Genomic DNA, 18,176 nt, shown 5'->3' with positions numbered 1-18,176 from the left:
GTAGTAAGAATTCCCCTGAAGCCTGTAGAACTATACAACTTAGAAGAGGGGAAAAAAAACTGTTGTGATAACCAACTTGCCAGCTCATAAACACACAAAAGCAGCCTGCTGGCAGTAGGCCTGTATTAGGATACCCATGGAAGGAACCCTCCAAGATGTAGCAAAACCTCAGAATGCCTTATAACTATGATTTAAGACTCAAATTTCAATAAGGAACCAGCATAAAGTACAGTTGCTTAATTAGTACATTTTGTAGCGGTATGTTGCCTAAATTAGAGTAAATCTCCAGCATAATTTATTTTTGTCTTATGACTATAGACAAGAATTAAGAGTTATTTTTACCTTCTCGTGGAGCAGGAATTTTTGAAAGGGTTGTTCTACGTTTTTGTTTCTGCAAAAAGTTAAAAAGCCATTGCAGTAAGTATCTGAAGCATCTACCATGCTCTTTACATTATATTATTAAGATATGGTAACAAATACAAGAATGTGCCTGTTTTTATAAAAAACAGCACAGGAAGCCCAAAAAAATCCAAATGGAACAAAAACATGCATACCCAGAGACATCAAAGTTTAAAATGAAGTTAAATGAAAGAATCAGAGCAGATTTAAAAATAATCTGTTCTTATTTTGCAATGTTATTTATGATCCGACATGCTGCTGTTTGAATTTTAGTACCATAACAAGAGAGTCTTAAGAGTTTAAGGATTGCATACCTGTACAGTTACATTCTCCTGCAGAGGCAGGTTCTCTTTCACATCAGAAGCAGACGGAATTTCTTCTAAAATCTCTGGATTTATTGTTATCACATCTTCAATCTCAATCTACAAAGGCAAAGACAAGATTTAGTTAGATAGACAATTTCTGTTCTAACTCCAATGGAAGACAAATAGCTTGACATAAACCTTAAATAAAGACAACCAACTATAAGCCATTAATTTGTTTGATGTGGAAAATTAGGGTTGCCTTGATTAGTAATTTAGTATTTTAAATTCCACTTGAGCAGTCTAATCTGACTATAATAAAAATCTGCTAGTTAGACCATCTACCAGCGTCTGCCAGCCACCACTCAGTTCCGCAGGAGCCATTGCTAGTGTTTTCAGAAGCACCCAAAGCACATTTGTCACCGTTTTAATCTCTTGTGGCTAATCTTAGTACAGCTCTCAATCACTCCATGATTTCTGCTCTAGGAGAGCATTACGAGTTTACAATATAGTTGTGCTTACTGAAATAATTTTTTAAAAACTACTCACACTGAGGTAAATGAAGCATTCAGCATTTAAACCAAAACAATTGAATTCATCTGCATTTTCCCCGTATTCACCCGCCTGCTATTTGCAAGTGGGAGTAAATAAGTGATTTCACCTCAACCTCCACACTACAGGGTAAACCAGGAGTTAAGTCATAATCCTTTATCTACAACATTCTGCAGCTCTGGGAAAATGTGATGTCACAAATGTGTTGGGGGGGTGGGCGCACACGGTAGTGAGGAGTTGGGCTGTGAAGGAGAAAACAGGCACAAACTGAGCCTCTCTCCCTCATTTTTACGGTGTAAAGATAACCCTATAGAACAGAGTTTGTATGCCACAGAGTTGTATAATTATCACTTCATCCTCCACCGAAACTAAGGTGGCCTTTGATATTGAAATAACTTTCTTGTGCAGAATAGATGCTAAGTTTATATATTAAATATTAACCTTTTAGTAGGTTTAGTAAAAACAACGTTATTTAATCCTCTGTAAAATGAGCAAAAATACAATATTAACTGTTCTCATACAAAAGAGTTAAAGTATTCACCAGATTTTTAAAATAGATTTGTGATTATCTCTCCAAGTATTATGGAAACCCAGGACAATCATCAAGTTTACTCACTTCTAAGTAAGATCTTGTTAAATGACAGTCCCTCAAACTCACCTGGGCTCTGACTTTGGAGGTTCTGCAAGTCAAAAACCTAGGCCCCCCATGATACTTGTGCAACCTCATTGATCTTATATAAGCTCATGGGTTTTCACTGGTAGAGCTCAAACTAATTTGCCTACAAAACCTTTATCAATGGTGATTATGCATGACATCGCATACCCAGCTTCAATGTCAGAGCACCACCTCATCTTTCAGATCTACCTCTAGCTGCCGGTACATATTCAGACTTCTGACTAGCATAGATCTGATAAGAGTTTCAAGTCTCAGAAAATGCAATTAGTGGTTGGACTCTGGCCCAAACGTCATGGCTAATTCCCCATCTGTTGCAAAAACATCTGGGATTTTGTGAGCAAACTCCTCACTATAAACATACACTAAGTTTCAGAAAAAGCAAAAAAGTTTCCCTGAGCGTAAATAAAATAAGCAGAACTAAAGAATGGAATGTGGTAAATTGTGCGAGCTGGGAGGAGATTTACAAAATCAGTTGCCAAAACAATGGGAAACAGGGGAAAACCCTTTTCTACAGCCAATAGAATGGGAAGATGTCCAGCAGAATATTAGAAATACCTCCAGTTCTTTCTCAGCTTGTCTTTCAAAGACAATGGAGATATGTTATTGGATCACCAAGTTTAAGTATAGTGTTAATGCATAACTGGGTAGGGGATGCCCAAAGTATCCAAGTATCAGAGGGGTAGCCGTGTTACTCTGGATCTGTAAAAGCAGCAAAGAATCCTGTGGCACCTTATATGCTGCAAAACGTCTGTTAGTCTATAAGGTGCCACAGGATTCTTTGCTGCAAAGTATCCAACTAATCTCACATTTTGCCATATGTTAGGGAATTCTTCCAGAAAATTTTTAAGAGATCATTAAAGGTGCTGAATACCAATATAAAGCTGCCAAGGTTGTGTAAGCCAGGGCTTTGTTAAGAGCATGACAGTACAGCACTAATGAAGAAGTCTAACTCATCACTTATGAGTCATAAAACAAGTTTATGCAAATAAATACATAAGCATTTAGTTTTATTCTGAATCAACTATTCTTACTAGGAAAAAAAAAACACACATTGCCATCAGAGGCACTGTGTGTCAGCAATACTATTGTATTAAAAATTTGTGATTAGCTGGATTATAGGGGTCCAGTTTACAGCAATGAGCGATAAGGGGTTTTCACAGCTTTCCTATTCTCAAACTAAAGAGCCAAAGACAAACATGGCCCAAAATTAAGGATTTGTAAAAACAGACTTAGTTTTTGTAAGGCCAATAAAATCTTAATTTTCATGGGAACATAATGCAACAGATAAACCTTCATCTGCAGCATTTCCAAACCAAATGTTACAACTTTTATGCATTTGAATCTGAAGAGTTAGAACAGGTTTAAAAAATGTATTAAAATGTTAAGAAAAAAGTGAGCGGTACAGAGTTTAAGCATACAAGTTTCTGGTTATCAGGAAATAACATACAGATTATCGAGGGTGCAAAATTTGGTTTAAGATCGGGTGGCATAAGGAATACATAATCTGCAATATCCCTGATTGGAGGTAAAAGGCTGATGGGTCGAAGTACAGACATTGAGATAGGAGGGTATGACATTCATAAAGTGGCTATGTTCAGGTGTGGACTATAACAAGTGGATAGGATGAGGAGGATGGATTGACCCTCATTTGTACTACAGGCAAAAAGTGAACTGCCCAAGCTGTTCTCCTTGTCCTAGGTGACAGAAATACTAAGATTATATTTTTAACCCTCAGTTTAATGAGCCACAGAATTCTATGAAACACATGTAAGAAAACTGGCTTTAAGCCCAGAGGATCTTTATTTAATAGAGTCATGGATTTCAGCCCCATGCTTTATAACTATGCAATCAAAGTTGCTGCTTTACTCCAGATTGAGTGAGCATGGGGACACCTCTCACACTTACCTCTTTTCCTTTGGTTGATTCCCCTTCTGACCATTCTACCGAGACAGACAGCCTTTCAACGTTTACAGTCTTTATAACTGCACTGTGAATTAAGCCTAAGGATTAAAGATAAATTCACATTTCATCAGGTCATTCAACACAACATGCTTAACTTCTGCTGAGAGAACAAGTCCCCATATTCAGCTCTGTAATACCAATTCAAGACTGGAAAGCTAGTTTTTCATAGAGGAATTTGCCAGTATTCTGCATCCAAAGCTATGAGCCATTGTTAAAATCTGGGAATGGCCTTCATACTATAAATATTGGATAAACATTCAAGACACAAAAAAAAGCAATGAAGCTGTTAACTCTGCTGTCAGCCAGCAATTTCCTCAGAGTACCAATACCCTTGAGGACACAGCTGCCCAAAGGAAATTAAGCTATTATTGTCCCTTTGCTGTGGCACTAAAGGCAACACCTTTTCTGGCAGGAATGTGATATGCTATTTTTAGAGCCCAAACACTGAAAGACTTCTGACTTACTTAGCTTATTTTGGCAGCACTTTGTATATGTTTTCCCATTTATATGGGTTTTCCTACACAGCAAGCAGGGAAGATGAAAAAAATTTAAAAGTGGAAAAAACAGTCCCATCAAAAAGAAAACCACACACAAAGATTGCCTGGGGGAGTTCAAGGGTCTGTTTAGGACCAGAAACCACTTTTTAAAATTGCACTGAAATCTGCTGAACTCCATGTTTACAGCATCCCTTCATTTTCAATCTCCTTTGGAAAGGACAGAGTCTCATACATGCCTTGTGTCACTGGAAAGATTTCATCAATAATGGAAAGGAAAAAAGCCAAGTCTGTAACAAGACCAGTCCCCTAGAGGGCATCACAAGCAGCAAGTCCCACAGAGGCAACCAAAGGCAAGAGTGAGCATATAAGAATGGCCATACTGGGTCAGACCACTGGCCCATGTCACCCAGTATTCTGTTTCCAATACTGGCCAGTAACAGATGCTTCAGAGGGAAAAAGCACACATTGGGGGAAGGGAGCAGGCACACATCCATAGTGAATATGACAGCCCTATTTCAGCATGGAGCTCCGACAATCCCACTGCATATCCAGTGATGACAGGACAGGGGAGAAAGGGACTTGTCCCCGCTGCAGCCCAGAGTGGATGGGGCTCTCCTCCTTCCCCCCTCACCCCCAATAGAGAGGCTACTTCCCAGAAGTGGGGCATGGTAAGGAATGGTAGAAGGAGAAATAGCAGAATAAAGACAAAGGACTTCAAGAAGGCAGACTTTAGCAAACTCTGAGAACTAATACATAGGATCCTATGGGAAGCAAGTCTTAGGAGAAAAAAATATAAAGAGTTCAAGAGTTGGCAGTTTTAAACAGACATTATTAAGGGCACAAAAGCAAACTATCTAAATGCATAGGAAAGATAGGAAGTATGATAAGAGACCATCTTGGCTTAACCAGGAGGAGATTTTTTTTAAATGGCCTGAAACTCAAAGAGTCAAAAGTAAAAGAAAGTAGTAGGGATGTAAATACTGGTTAAAAAATTAAAGTTATTTTGTTTAACCAGTTAACTGTTAACCAAGGTAGCTGGGGGGACATGGTGGGGGCTGGGCCAATCCAGCCAGGACTCCTGCCCCGGCCAGGACTGAGATCCAGCCGACTCAGCCAACGACGCCTGGGGCTGGGGCCGACGCGGGGCCACCGGGGTTAACCATTAACCTTTTACATCCCTAAAAAGTAGATTAAATTACAAAGGATGAATGTAAAACAAAAGCCACAAGCATGTAGGGACAAAGTTAGAAAAGACAGCGCACAAAATAGATTAAACTAGCTAGGGACATACAGGGTGACAAGAAAACATTTTACAAATACACTAGAAGCAAGAGAAATACTCAGGCCAGAGTAGGCCCGTTACGCAATAAGGATGGAAAGACAACAGAAAATGCAACAATGGCCAAATTATTAAATGTCTTTTTTGTTTCAGTCTTCACCAGAAAGATTAGCAGTGATCGGACGACTAACATAGTTAACATTAGCGTACATGGATTAGGAGCGGAGGTTAAAATAGGTGAAGAACAAGTTAAGAATTAAGGTATGTCTGCACTTAAAATACTACAGCATAGATGCTACCTATGGAAACGGGAGGATTCTCCTGTTGACATAGGTAATCCACCTCTCTGAGAGGCAGTAGCTAGGGCAACAGAAAAATTTTTCAGTTGACCTAGCGCCCTCCACACCAGGAACTATGCTGCTCAGGGGTGTGGATTTTTCACACCCCTGAGGAGATGTCATTACACTGTCCTAATTTCCTATTCTAGACCAGGCCTTACTTAGACAAGTTAGATGTCTTCGAGCCAGCAGGCCCTGACAAAATACACCCTAGAACAGGGGTCTCCAACGCGGTGCCCGCGGGCACCATGGGGGGCATCTAAGTGTGCCTGCGTCCTGGCAGGCGGTCGAGCAGCCACCAAAATGCCGCCCAATTTCGGTGGCGACGCCTCTCGATGACGCCGCTTGCTGCCGACAAGCAGCGTCATTGAGAGGTGTCGCCACCGAAATTGGGCAGCATTTCGGCGGATGCTTGACCGCCGCCATGGTCCTTCGTCTGGCGCCCACCAGACAAAAAGGTTGGGGACCATTGCCCTAGAATATTTTAAGGAACTGGCTGAAGAGATCCCTGAGCCATTAACAATTATCTTTGAGAATTTGTGGAGGAAGAGAGAGATCGCAGAGCATAGGAAAAGGGCAAATATAGTACCCATCAATAAAAAGAGGACTAAGGCTAACCCATGGAATTATAGACCAGTCATCTTAACTTCGGTACCTGGAAAAATAATGGCACAAACAACAATTTGTAAGCACCTGGAAGATAAGGTAATAAGTAATAGTCAATACAGACTTGGCAAGAAAAAAAAACAAGTCAAACCAACCGAATACAGGAACTCCTCACTTAAAGTCCTCCCGGTTAACGTTGTTTCAATGTTAAATTGCTGATCAATTAGGGAACATGCTAGTTCAAGTTGTGAAATGCTCCCTTCTAACATTGTTTGGCAGCCGCCTGTTTTGTCCACTGCCTGCAGGAAGAGCAGCCCCTTGCAGCTAGCTGGTGGGTGGTTGGAACTAGGGTGGACCAGCAGTCCCCACCCCCCTCAAGTTCCCTGTGCAGCAGCTGTCCCTCCCCCCACTGCCACTTGCTGCTCCTGCTCTCTGCCTTGAAGCTACTCCCAGAGACTCCTGCTTGCTGTACGGAGGGGGAGGGGGAAAAGGGGGGCTAATGTCAGGGTGTCTCCCCTTCCCCCCTGCTCCTTCATCTCACTTACCCCATCTTCCATACAGCAAGGGGGACTCCCTATGGAGGGAGGGAGCTTCTAGGCAGTAGCTGCCATCTCAGCAAGCTGATTTAATTAACAAGGCAGTGTACTTAAGCCTGGGGTCAGCTGCTTAAAGGGGAAATGCGCATTTTTTCTCTCACACACAGGGTGTCTCTCTCTGTCTGCCCTCCCTCCTTTTCTTCTGCCTTTTAGAGTGTTGACTGAGCCCTCAAGGGTTAACTGCCTCAATTGCTAGTTCATTTAGCGGTAAGGCATTCCCTGGGAAATATCCCACCCTCTGACTCCTCCACCTCAACCAAGGTTCACAATCATCACCACTGTGTACCAGTATTGGTTGTTTAAAACTTATACTGTATGTATATGTATATCTTGTCTGGTGAAAAAAATTCCTTGGAACTTAACCTTCTCATTTACATTAATTTTTATGGGGAAATTGGATTCGCTTAACATCATTTTGCCTTTTTCGGGAACATAACTAGAACATTGAGCGAGGAGTTCCTGCATCCTTTAGGAGAGTAACAAGCCTTGTGGAGGATAGGAGGAAGCAGTAGATGTGATGTCTCTCAACTTTAGTAAGGCTTTAGATACTGTCTTATGTGACCTTCTCATAATCAAACGGGGAAGCAGATGCTAGACGAACCTACTATAAGGTTGGAAAACCATACTCATAGGTAGTTATCAGTGGTTCTCAGTCAAGCTGGAAGGGGCTATTGAGTGAGGACCTGCAGGGAACCGGTTCTATTAAAAACTTTCATAAAGGACTTGGATACCAGCCTAGAGCGCACATGTGTATAAAGTTTGCAGTTGATACCAAGCGGGGAGGGGTGGCAGCTGCTTTTTTGAGAAGAGGATTAGAATTCAGAATGAGCTTGACAAGCTGGAGAAATGTTCTGAACTTCAATGAGGATACACGCAAAGCGGCACACCTAGGAAGAAAGGGGCAAGGAGGGCCTAGGGCGGAGCACCACCAATATGGGGCGGGGGGGGGGCACAAACACACAACACCCCACTCCCCCTGGGGCAGCAGCAGGGGGTGCGAGCGAGCGAGCCCGGAAGCAGCTCCGCTCCGCGCCGATCCGGCCGAGCCCCGCGGGGAGCCCCCGAGCAGACCGGGCGGGGCTCTGCCGGCAGGGGAGCTGTGTGGCCCCCGCCCCTCCCGCCAGACGCCCCTCGCCGAAGGGGGCGGTACGGAAAGCGGCGGGGGTCAGTCCTCTCAGATCCCCCCCTCCCCCCGCACTCACCGTTGCTCCGCTGAATCTTAATGAGCCGGCCGGGCTGGAGGCGGCTGCAGACCGCGGCGTCCATAGCGCTGTGGGGCGGGGGGGGGTCCTCGGAGCCGCTAGAAGAGGGGAGGCGTGAAGGGGTCTGTGGGCCCAGCGGTACCGCGTCCAATCAGCAGCTGGGAATGGCGGCCCCCGCAACCGCCGCCGATTTAAACTCCGCGCGCCGGCGTGCCGCAGGGCCTACCGGGAAACGCGGCCTCGGAACCACAACCCCCAGCATGCTCTGCGTGTTCAGGGAACTCCATCTCCCAGCATGCCGAGGGACTCCGGCCTAGCGCACCTACTGGGGACTACCACTCCCATCATGCCGCGGGCCCCTCTCTCAGAGCGCTGCGGGGCCTCTGCGCGCGGTGCACGCTGGGAGATGTATTCCTTCTGGGGCGCGGCGGTCACAGTGCCTGGCTACACGTGGTGCTGCCACGCCGGTCAGGGGTCCCCTTCTGTCCGGGCCCCGGGCCTGCAGGCGAGGGGAAATGGAGGGGAAAAGGGTAATTACTGTAAAAAATCAAAAGGAAAAATCCTTCCTTCCCCAGCAGTTTTTAACTCTAAAAGAGGAGGAGGCAGAGATGCCACGAAGTGCTCGTGGGAGAGCGAGCAGCGTGTCCAGCCCCACCTGGAGAGGAGTCACCAGAACAGATGCCTCCGCAAGACACTGCCAGAGGAATGACGGTGAGGGGACACTCACAGGGCTGGTCCCAGCATCGAGTCAGAGCAAAGGAACTCCGGCAGACGGATCTGAACACGAACAACAAGAACAGGGTCTCTGGTAATGCTCCCACTGCTTGCCCGTGTGATGATGAATTGGGCTTCAGAGAGGGTTTTCTGATTCTTCCCTCCAGGCAGGTGGCGTAGCAATCAGGCAGCCTGCTATAAGCCAGCTGTGTTCCTGAGGCTGCCCAGAGACTGGCTGTCATGCCAGCCTTGATTTCTGATACACTTGATTTCTTTTAGGAGTGCCCATGCTCCCCCCCCCCCCCCCGCACCAGCTGGCGGCATCCTCCTGGTAAATGCATGAAGACTAGGATTGGGAACAGTAAGGCCTTGTGTTTTTTCTGGTTTCCTTTAGCACCTGTAACACCACGGCCTGTGTGAAGAGGGAAGTTAGCACCTGCAGAGAGGCTGGAAAAAAAAGACAAGAGGAAATGTTCCAGGAACTAGTGACTGCATTCCAACAGAGGGCCTTGAAGAAGTTTGGAGGGAAGGTTTCCTGGTGCGACCACAAAGCATCAAAGTAGAGTGCATGGCCTTGGAAAGGGATATGATACAGACTCAAACAGGCTGTTGGAGCACCTTTTGGGACAAAGGTCAAGCACTGCTCCCCAACCTTGCAATGTCCTGCAGACTATAGGGAACATACCAGACTGGGATCACCATTTCATTCAAGCTTTACAACTCCTTCCAGAACAATCCACCTACCAGGATATGGAGAAGGAGAACCCCTTCAAACACATCACCTACAGGAGTTTATGAGCCTTCAGTTTGGCCTTGCCACAGTTCCACTGGCCCCAGATTTGCACTGTGTTCTTAGTTCACTGTTTTTTTTTAATCAAGTAGTTATGTATTCCCTATGTTATTTGTTCATTCAATGAATTTTTGGGGGTAGAACTCAGCTGAAAAATGTCATTGAGGTACAGCCCAACCCACAAATTATGCAACATCAACCCATAGTATCAATTCCTAATAAAATCAGCACACAAACAAACACATTTCAGTCATTTCCTTGGCTGCAGCACATTCATTACCCACAACTATCCCGTGGGCACAGTGCATCTTTAACCCTAGTTCTTTGATCACTTGGGGCTAGATTCACAAAAGGACTTATGCACCTAATTGTCACCTTAGGCACTTAAATCCCAGAATCAGGCCCCACTGGGATTCCCAAAACCCCTACTCAGCTGCTGCTGAACTTTGTAGATGTTTAATTTCACTCGGCAGCCACATTTTTGCAGCAGAAGTTCCTTAGGTGCCTATGTTGCTGCCTGTACATGACCTCACTGTAGCTCCACACCAGGCGTCTGGACTCCTAACCCGCACTGTGATGCACAAACCAGGGTAGACAAACATTCTTCCACCTCACACACCCACAGGGCCCAATCTGGTAGGCAAAGATCTGTACACACATACCAGAGTAGGTCCCTATAAGCAAGCTTCCACAGACACAGCTGTGGGGGGAGAGGAGAAGGAGGCCCTCCCTAACAACTTTTAGCCTAGTGGTTAGGATACACACCTAGGATGCAGGAAACCTAGTTCAAGTCCCTCCCATTGAGTCCAGCACGAACCAGGATTGTTGCCTGCAGGACATTTCCTATGGCTTTGTCCTGCTCAGGTTTAATGGGCCCATGTGACAGGGCTTCCGCTGAGTTACATGGTGTTCAGTCCTGAGCCACCTCAAGGCAGGAGAGCTCAGATTCGGATGGAGGCTCATGCCTAACTCCTCATTCTGGGACACTGCTAGCCCTGCATGTCTCGCCACTTTTCCAACATCACCACGCAAACGTGAGTCCAGACACGTCCCTCAGCGTTACTCCAGTTACACTAACGACGGGCCCCAAGTCAGAAAAGAACCATCCCCTCCCCCCAGACTTCAGACCTCAGGCCCCGCTGTGATTTGCACCAATCGTCCCACCTCATTAGTACAGATGGATAGTGCAAGTGCACACTGATCCCCACTGCATGGAGCGAGGTCTTTGGGGGTGCTGGGCCAAAACCAAAGCAATTCATTTAACTGAGGACATTGTGATCTGACCCCCGTGGTCTCTGGAGTCGGATCAGGAACTGGAGCTCCACTGCGGCTTTAGAGGAATGAAAGCCAGTCCCCATTATCCCTGCAAAATGGACCCATGTTCCAGACCAGTAACAAGCCCTGGCAGGTAGAGAAGCCCATTTACCATAAAAAGCTGGAACAGAGTCTCTCCTGTTGCCTTCCTCACATGCTCCTCCACAATGGGAAATGTCCGGACAAAATACTGCAACAAAACACCCCAATAAGTGCAAAAGGAGGGGGGGCGTGTCTGGCTGCACTGAAAAGCAGCACCCTCATGGGATGGGAAAGTGCTCCAGTTCAGTGCTCCTTCCCACCTGGGATTTATCTGTCCATTGCCCCCACTCTGCTGTTCCCTCTTTGAGCGCCAACGCTGCTGGGGGCCGGGGTTAAATAGATGGGGAAAGGGTCAGTACAACACCCAAGCCCCACCCATACTGCGAGAGCAGCTGGATATTTCAGCTTCTGTGATGGGCAGGGGTCTAGTTAACCATCGCACCACTGGGCTTTAGAGCCGACACCCCTGTGGACCGGAATGGACGACCTTCACTCTGGATTTCTCTAGGCTGGAGGCTTTGGGTTGGGTTTGAAGCATGGGCTTTATGTTGAATGTCCCGATTTTGTATTATTCAAAACTGCAACCCATTCCATGAAGGTTTCTTCTCAATTACTGACTGCCCTTAACTCCACCTCAGGGAAGGGGTTTGTCGGGGAATCGTGACTGTTAAGCAGAAGGAGAACTGGGCTTGGGAAGGATAAGCTCGTCCTCAAGCACTAACAGCAGAGAGGACACAAACCGTAGGTACGTTGCTGTAGCATCAATGGCCGTTTTTTTCCAGCCTTGCCCCAGTGTGACTGATCCCCTTTATCTGAATAGCGCCCCCACTGCCCCCCACAGAGACACTCACCTCTAGAGAGATGCTGGCCTGTCTCTGGCAGGTGGTATGATCCTGGTTCCCCATAGCACACATAAGGCCGTGCACCACTCTCAGCTGGATCATCTCTTCAGCCAGTTTGGTGGAGTCCTGGGCTAGGATGCTGCAAGGAAATCAACACAATCAGGCTCCAAGGCTCTTCTGCCTGGGAGAAGACTCCCACAACAACAGGAGCTTCCTGGGAATGAAATGAAAGAGCCACATCTAGCAATTTGGAGGGACAGATTCTAGTCCTGTTGCCTTAGGTGTGGTGCTGATCCAAGTGCAAAGTGATGCCTCCATCTTTCCATGTTCACTGGCGAATGACTAACACCAATGAACAAGGACGGGTGCTATTCTTAAACTGAACAGGGAGCCCATGGCTGCATGGGAACTTTTTAACATCTATGTTTGGGGCTCTACAATTCTTTTAACGATTGACAATAAAAACACCTGATTTACATATTACATATTTACATATTTACATATTACAACATGGCCGGTGTTATTGTCGTCTTCTGCTTTTAAAGGGAGCAATTTGGCATCGGACCATCTTGTGGATTCTGCAGATCTCTAACAGGAAGTGAGCTACAGAGAAGCATGGAGACAGAGAGAGTTTCGGGATTCACTGGGTCAGACACTGACTTTGGTTCCATGCACTACGCTGTCGATGTAAAATTGTTAAGTCGAGGCATTTCACTACAAGAGACTCTCTCCTTCCCTGAGAATACAACAGGCTCTGAACTGTCATGTAGCATGGTTTGGTCCAGGTATGTGGCAAGGTGCTAACGCTGTCCCTCTCTATACTGGCCTGGGAACATTCTGACTCTGTATTAATGGCCAGAGTAAAGGTTGATATATTTCACTTATAATAAAAGCTTTGAATAATTTCAGGTGTTGTTAGTAACAGGAGGGTCTGGATTTTGCTACCCAAGCAGAAGTGCTTCTCTCTAAGCTCCTGAGCACTGTTGTGAATGGATGAAAGCCCCCAAAGTCTATATGGAGGAGTTGCAAAGCCCCAGGGAAATACTCAGACAGCAATGGCAGAGGGCTAAAGATTCCCTCTGAAGGATAACGACTGGCCTTTTCTCCTTAAAGGAAGCAGCTTCTCTAAATCCTGTATAAATCTCCCTTTGTAGTTTGCTCTGAATGTTCTTACCCGATGGTTTTTGCTGCAGCGGCTTGCTGCACATACACCGACAAGGGCTCAGGAAGATGGAGTGTGGCTGGGTCTGAATGGGGGAACATTAGACAGGATGAAAACTACGGCTGGAGCCATACTGCTGCCAGAAAGCTTTAGTTATAACCTGGGGGATTAGAGCAGTAGCACCTGAAGAAAAGAGGATTTGTGAGATTAGAGCAACATCCCTAAGGGAATCTCCATACAAATGTACTGTAGCCCAGTGCTTCACAAGGAGCTCTCACTGCTCAGTGACTGTGTCAGGCTAATGCAGCCTGGGACCTTACAGTCTGTTTCATTGAGACAGGATGTGGGTCAGAAAACCAAGGTTTCCCTGACTCTTGAAAAGGTGTCCTGGGATCTTTAATTTTCTCTGGCCACATGCAGAAGGGAATTGACTAAGATCTCTGAAAGACAGCGCCACATCCCCTGCTCTCCAGTAACTTTGCTGCATTAACTGAACAAATCCACACAGGTCACAAATAGCATCAACATTCCCATTCCTGCTCCGAGGGCTCCAACAAGCTGGATGTTTGTTGTTGCCTGGCAGTTCCCATTAGCCAAAACAGGCAAAGCTGATCTCTGCAACTCGCCAGAGGGTCACTGTGAACAGGACTCAGGAGCCTGCATCAAAGGAAGCAGCATCAGAGGAAGCTGTGACACCCATACGTCGAGGTACGTCTACAGTGGGGACAGGGGCAGGGGATACGGAGGCCTGGAGAGTGCAGTGCCGGCCTCCTACTTGCCATCTCCTCTCACCTTGTCAAAGGAAAGGGGAAGGGAAAAGAGAGGGCGGCCGCAATCCCAGAAAAGACACTAGGGTTACCATACGTCCGTATTTTCCAGGACATGTCCAGTTTTTTGGTTCTTAAATCGCTGTTTGGGAAGAATTTTTAAATATCTAAAAACATCTGGGATTTTGCCATTATTATTTTTCCTCAAAGAAGAGTTGATCATTCAATAAAGTTGATCAGTTGAGAGAGTGCCCACTTCCCCCCCCCCCAACTCCCAGTGCTTGTGCTGCAAAACAGCTGTTTTGCGTGGCTAGGGGGAAGGAGGGGGAATGCGGCACGCTCAGGGGAGAGGCGGGGCTGGGGGGGGATTTGGGGAAGGAGTCCAATGGGGCAGGGAGGGGGTGGAGTTGGGGTGGGGACTTTGGGGAAGGGGTTGAAATGGGGGCGGGGAAGGGGTGGAGTTGGGGCAGGGGGGAAGTTGGCGTCTAGCCCTATGGTCCCAGACAGGTACGATCATTTTTCCATAGTGGCGATAGTGCAGCATCAACAATTTCAGTGTCTTTTCTGAGTTTGAACCGTGCACGGTAGTGTTTCCTCAAGAGCTCTTTATTTGATATTTTATTTTACTGCCCCCAAACACCGTGCCAATAACTTCACTGCAGAACTAAAGATAAAATTCCCGTGTTTTCGAAGTGGAAGAGAAGAATGGGAAGCTGAGTGCTTGGTATGTAGACCTGGTACTTAAGTCTCTGTGAAAAATAAAAGCGCTAATGATTTACAAACTCATGTGGACTCAGACAAGCACAAAAAAGCAGTTCGAGGAGAGAGCTCATCAACAAAATGGACAAATTATTTTGTAACACCAGGCAGCGAATCAGAGGATGCTGTTACTGCAGCAGAGGGTGCTTTTGCATTTCACACTGTTATGTGTCATAATAGCTTTAAGTCAATGGATTGCACATCTGTCTTCTTGAAGAAGACATTCCCTGATTCTGAAGTAGAATGGAAATTTTCAAGTGCTAGCACCAAGACAGAAGCAATTGTTATCTCTGTACATGCACTGCATTCTGTTGATGTTGTTCTGAAAACATTTGAAGAAAATGACATAGCTTACTGTGGAGTAGCTACAGATGGAAGCAAACACGGTTCAGTGAAAATATTTCCAGTAATTATTCAGTATTTCAACTGGAAGAATGGCGGTTTGCAGTCAAAATTGCTTGAGGTCAGAACACACCTAATGAGACTGCCGACACGATTGCTCATTACGTAAAGGAAACGCTTGAAAAAAATGGTTTGTTCGAGAAGTGCATTGCATTTACAGGTGACAACTGCAATACAGTGTTTGGAGGACTCCAGCGTGATGAAGATGGAAAGAATGTGTTTGCAAACTGAAAGAAGTTGCTTCAGAAGAGAACGTTAATTGGTGTGGGTTGCCCAGCACACATTTTGAACAACTGTGTTCACCATGCAGCAGAAAGAATGAACGTTGACACTGAGAACATTATTTTTAAAATGTACCAGTACTTTCATATCTACACTGGCCAAACTGAGCGGCTGAAGGAGCACTGTGAGTTTGTTGATGCTGAATACAGAAAGCTGCTTTCTCATAGCAAGACACGATGGCTGTCATTATTTCCAGGCATTACAAGGCTGATACAGATGTTTCTGGCCTTGAAGTCATTCTTTCTGTCACAGGACAAACCACCCACAGTGCTGAAGACACTTTCTGAGTATGAATTAAGTGAGATTTACCTCTGGCACATGCATTCACTCATGAGTGTATCCCAAACTTACATCCAAGAAATCGACAGGGAAAGCAATTCTGTCGTGGAAGTGCTGACAAATTTGAACTTGGTTCGCACTATCCTTCTTGAACACGAGACTCGCAACTTTATGTCCCTGAAAGTTAAGGGACTACTAGCACAAAAGCGCATGGAAGGAATTGATGAAGAGTGTGACAAATTCTGTGCTGAAGTAGATAATATGTACAGTAGATGCTTAGAATATTTGGAGAAGTGGCTTAGACCCCTGGAAGACTTCTCTTGTTTCAGGTGGATTACCCTGAGTGAGACACCGAATTGGAGTGATGTGGAACCTTGTATCAAGTACCTGATCGATAAGGGGGTGCAAATTGATGGCATGAAGTGTTTTGATCAGGTCAGCAACCTGAAGAAGTTTACGGAAAGTTGCAACAGTGATGAAGAGTTCAGTAATTATTTGCTAGCACACCAGAAGTGGACCAAATAATTTGAGAAATCCAAAAACATTGAGTGTCATTCTGAACTGTTAAAGATTGCACAGTTCTTCTTTGCTATTCCCTCTCACAATGCAAATGTAGAGTGAATTTTTTCACTGATGCAAAGCCAGTGGACAAAGGAAAGGAACAACTTGAATGTTGAGTCGCTGAAAGGAATTCTACTTGTACAGTATAACTGCAGACAAACTTCTTGTAAAGACTTTCATGCCTTCTTAAAGAGCAATCAACCACTGCTGAGAAAAATGCGATCTATGTGCAGGCACATGAGGAGAAAGAAAACTGAAGAACTGGTGAAAGGAAAGGACTCACTACATATAAAGAAATACAGTAAACTTTAAATCATTAAACTTCACTTTTGAGGCCATATCACTTTTTCTTATATATACTCAATATAGACGACATGTAGCGCACAGCATATATAACAGTATAACAACACATTAATACAACATGAGTTGGTAGATACTGGTGCAAATACACCCCACCCCCACCCCCGTGGAGTGTCCTCTTTTTTGAATGTTCAAATATGGTAACCCTAAAGACACCGCACTTGCTGGGACTGCACCAGCCTACCCATGGAGCTCAGCTGTCCTGGTGAAGGGGGGAGAAGAAAAGGGGAGATTCCCTTCTACCTTGGCCTCTTGCCAGGCAGAGCTTAAGGGACACCTGGTTTCTAGGTCCTCCTGGGAAGGGGATGGGGGCGCCTCGCCCCTTGTTTCCTGTGGCGGTGGGCATCAGCCTCCCAGCAGCACCCAGCACCAGCCTGTTGTTCTCCTCCCGCCCCACCGTAGCCTACCACTGCGGGTGACCTCACTGCTCCCTGGACAGGGGGTCCAGGCTGCAAGAGGAGCACACGGGGCCCACTGCAATGGGTACCAGGCCCACTAGGAAGAGACTTCTGCATCTCCTCTTCTGAATAGCCGTCACCATCTCAAATCAGCCAGAAGGTTGGCTGCAGCATCTGACCTCTGCCAAGGCAGCACAGGGATGGATTAGCGAGGGCCAGTTCCACCAGTGGGTCTCAAACTCTTGTACTGGTGACCCCTTTCACACGGCAAGCCGCTGAGTGCGACCCCCCCTTATACATTAAAAACACTTAAAATATTTAACACTGTTATAAATGCTGGAAGCGAAGCAGCGTTTGGGGTGGAGGCCAGCAGCTTGTGACCCCCAGAGGGGTCATGACCCCCAGTTTGCGAACCCCTGGGTTCCACCCAAGGAGACTAAGGTACCAAAGTCGCCCATCAGTGGCTGGTGAGTCACTGAGCAAGCAGAGAAAGAGCAACCCACTTTGCAGCACTCTGCAGCCTCCAAGCAGACATGTGACCTCTTACCTTCCAGGGCTTTGCCTTTCACTCTAGCAGTCTCTTTCCCTGGCGGTTTAAGTAATTCAACCAGACCCTTCAGCAGCGCTGGCCGGACTTCATAGGCCGTGAGATCCTTTATCAGCTGAATGGCTGAAGACAAGAAAAGAGGGCAAAGCGCCACCTTGGTGCGCTAACAAGGCTGCACAGCAATCCCAGCAGCAGGTGAAACGTCAGAGACAATGGTCTGAACGCTGGCGTCTGAACGAGCTGTATTTTCCTTCCGCCTGTTCAAAGTAAACCTCCTTGACTAGGGCTGGATTCTGCTCTGTTCCCGCCTGGAAGCTGCTCGGAAACAGAACAGGCCAAGATACACTCAATGCATCTGAGAGCAGAAACACGTTCTCCTGGCTCGTAGATAATACCCCATAGGCTGGCCAGCAAGAGTATGTGGATGGCAAAGAGCCCAACCAAAACATGGCTGGCTTTCTATTACGGCACAGACCTCTGGTTGCATAGAACTCTCTGGGACACAGCGGGTACTGGACATGTGAGGGTTACATACATTTTACACATGT

General features: G+C 46.1%; 2 protein-coding genes and 1 long non-coding RNA gene across 7 annotated transcripts in view; 1 reads left to right on the top strand and 2 right to left on the bottom strand.

Moving 5' to 3' along the window:
• The window catches only part of KIF2C (kinesin family member 2C), a 46,768-nt gene extending 38,192 nt beyond the window's left edge, over positions 1 to 8,576 (bottom strand). For 2 of the 4 annotated variants that reach the window (XM_039485387.1, XM_039485389.1), the window contains exons 1-4: positions 8,410 to 8,572; positions 3,835 to 3,929; positions 714 to 821; positions 343 to 391 (exon numbers count right to left, since the gene is read on the bottom strand). In XM_039485387.1, coding sequence (XP_039341321.1) covers positions 343 to 391; positions 714 to 821; positions 3,835 to 3,929; positions 8,410 to 8,473 — 316 coding nt within the window. In that variant the 5' untranslated portion in view covers positions 8,474 to 8,572. Of the gene's footprint in view, positions 1 to 342; positions 392 to 713; positions 822 to 1,250; positions 1,393 to 3,834; positions 3,930 to 8,409 lie in introns of those variants that run through there. The other 2 variants (XM_039485388.1, XM_039485390.1) reach the window with 2 other exon arrangements.
• Positions 8,577 to 8,610: 34 nt separating this feature from the next.
• Positions 8,611 to 11,082, top strand: LOC120370535. Its single transcript, XR_005583785.1, has 2 exons — positions 8,611 to 9,217; positions 9,518 to 11,082. It is a non-coding gene; the product is annotated as an uncharacterized LOC120370535 (long non-coding RNA).
• Positions 11,083 to 11,109: 27 nt separating this feature from the next.
• On the bottom strand, positions 11,110 to 17,929 carry LOC120370534 (armadillo-like helical domain containing protein 1). Of its 2 annotated transcripts, XR_005583784.1 has the most exons (4): positions 17,629 to 17,929; positions 13,286 to 13,358; positions 12,121 to 12,250; positions 11,110 to 11,417 (listed from the first exon to the last, which is right to left on the bottom strand). XR_005583784.1 is itself a non-coding variant. In XM_039485392.1 (3 exons), exons 1-3 carry the CDS (start codon positions 13,372 to 13,374, stop codon positions 11,271 to 11,273), a joined length of 366 nt encoding a protein of 121 aa, XP_039341326.1. In that variant the 5' UTR covers positions 13,375 to 13,965; the 3' UTR covers positions 11,110 to 11,270. The 2 variants fall into 2 exon arrangements, 1 of the variants encoding a protein (XP_039341326.1); XM_039485392.1 differs by lacking the exon at positions 17,629 to 17,929 and having other exon boundaries at positions 13,286 to 13,965.
• Between the last annotated feature and the right edge of the window lie 247 nt (positions 17,930 to 18,176).

This window comes from Mauremys reevesii, linkage group 8 (assembly GCF_016161935.1).
Source record: "Mauremys reevesii isolate NIE-2019 linkage group 8, ASM1616193v1, whole genome shotgun sequence".
Lineage (NCBI taxonomy): Eukaryota > Metazoa > Chordata > Testudines > Geoemydidae > Mauremys > Mauremys reevesii.
This window is presented reverse-complemented; position numbering and strand designations above follow the sequence as displayed.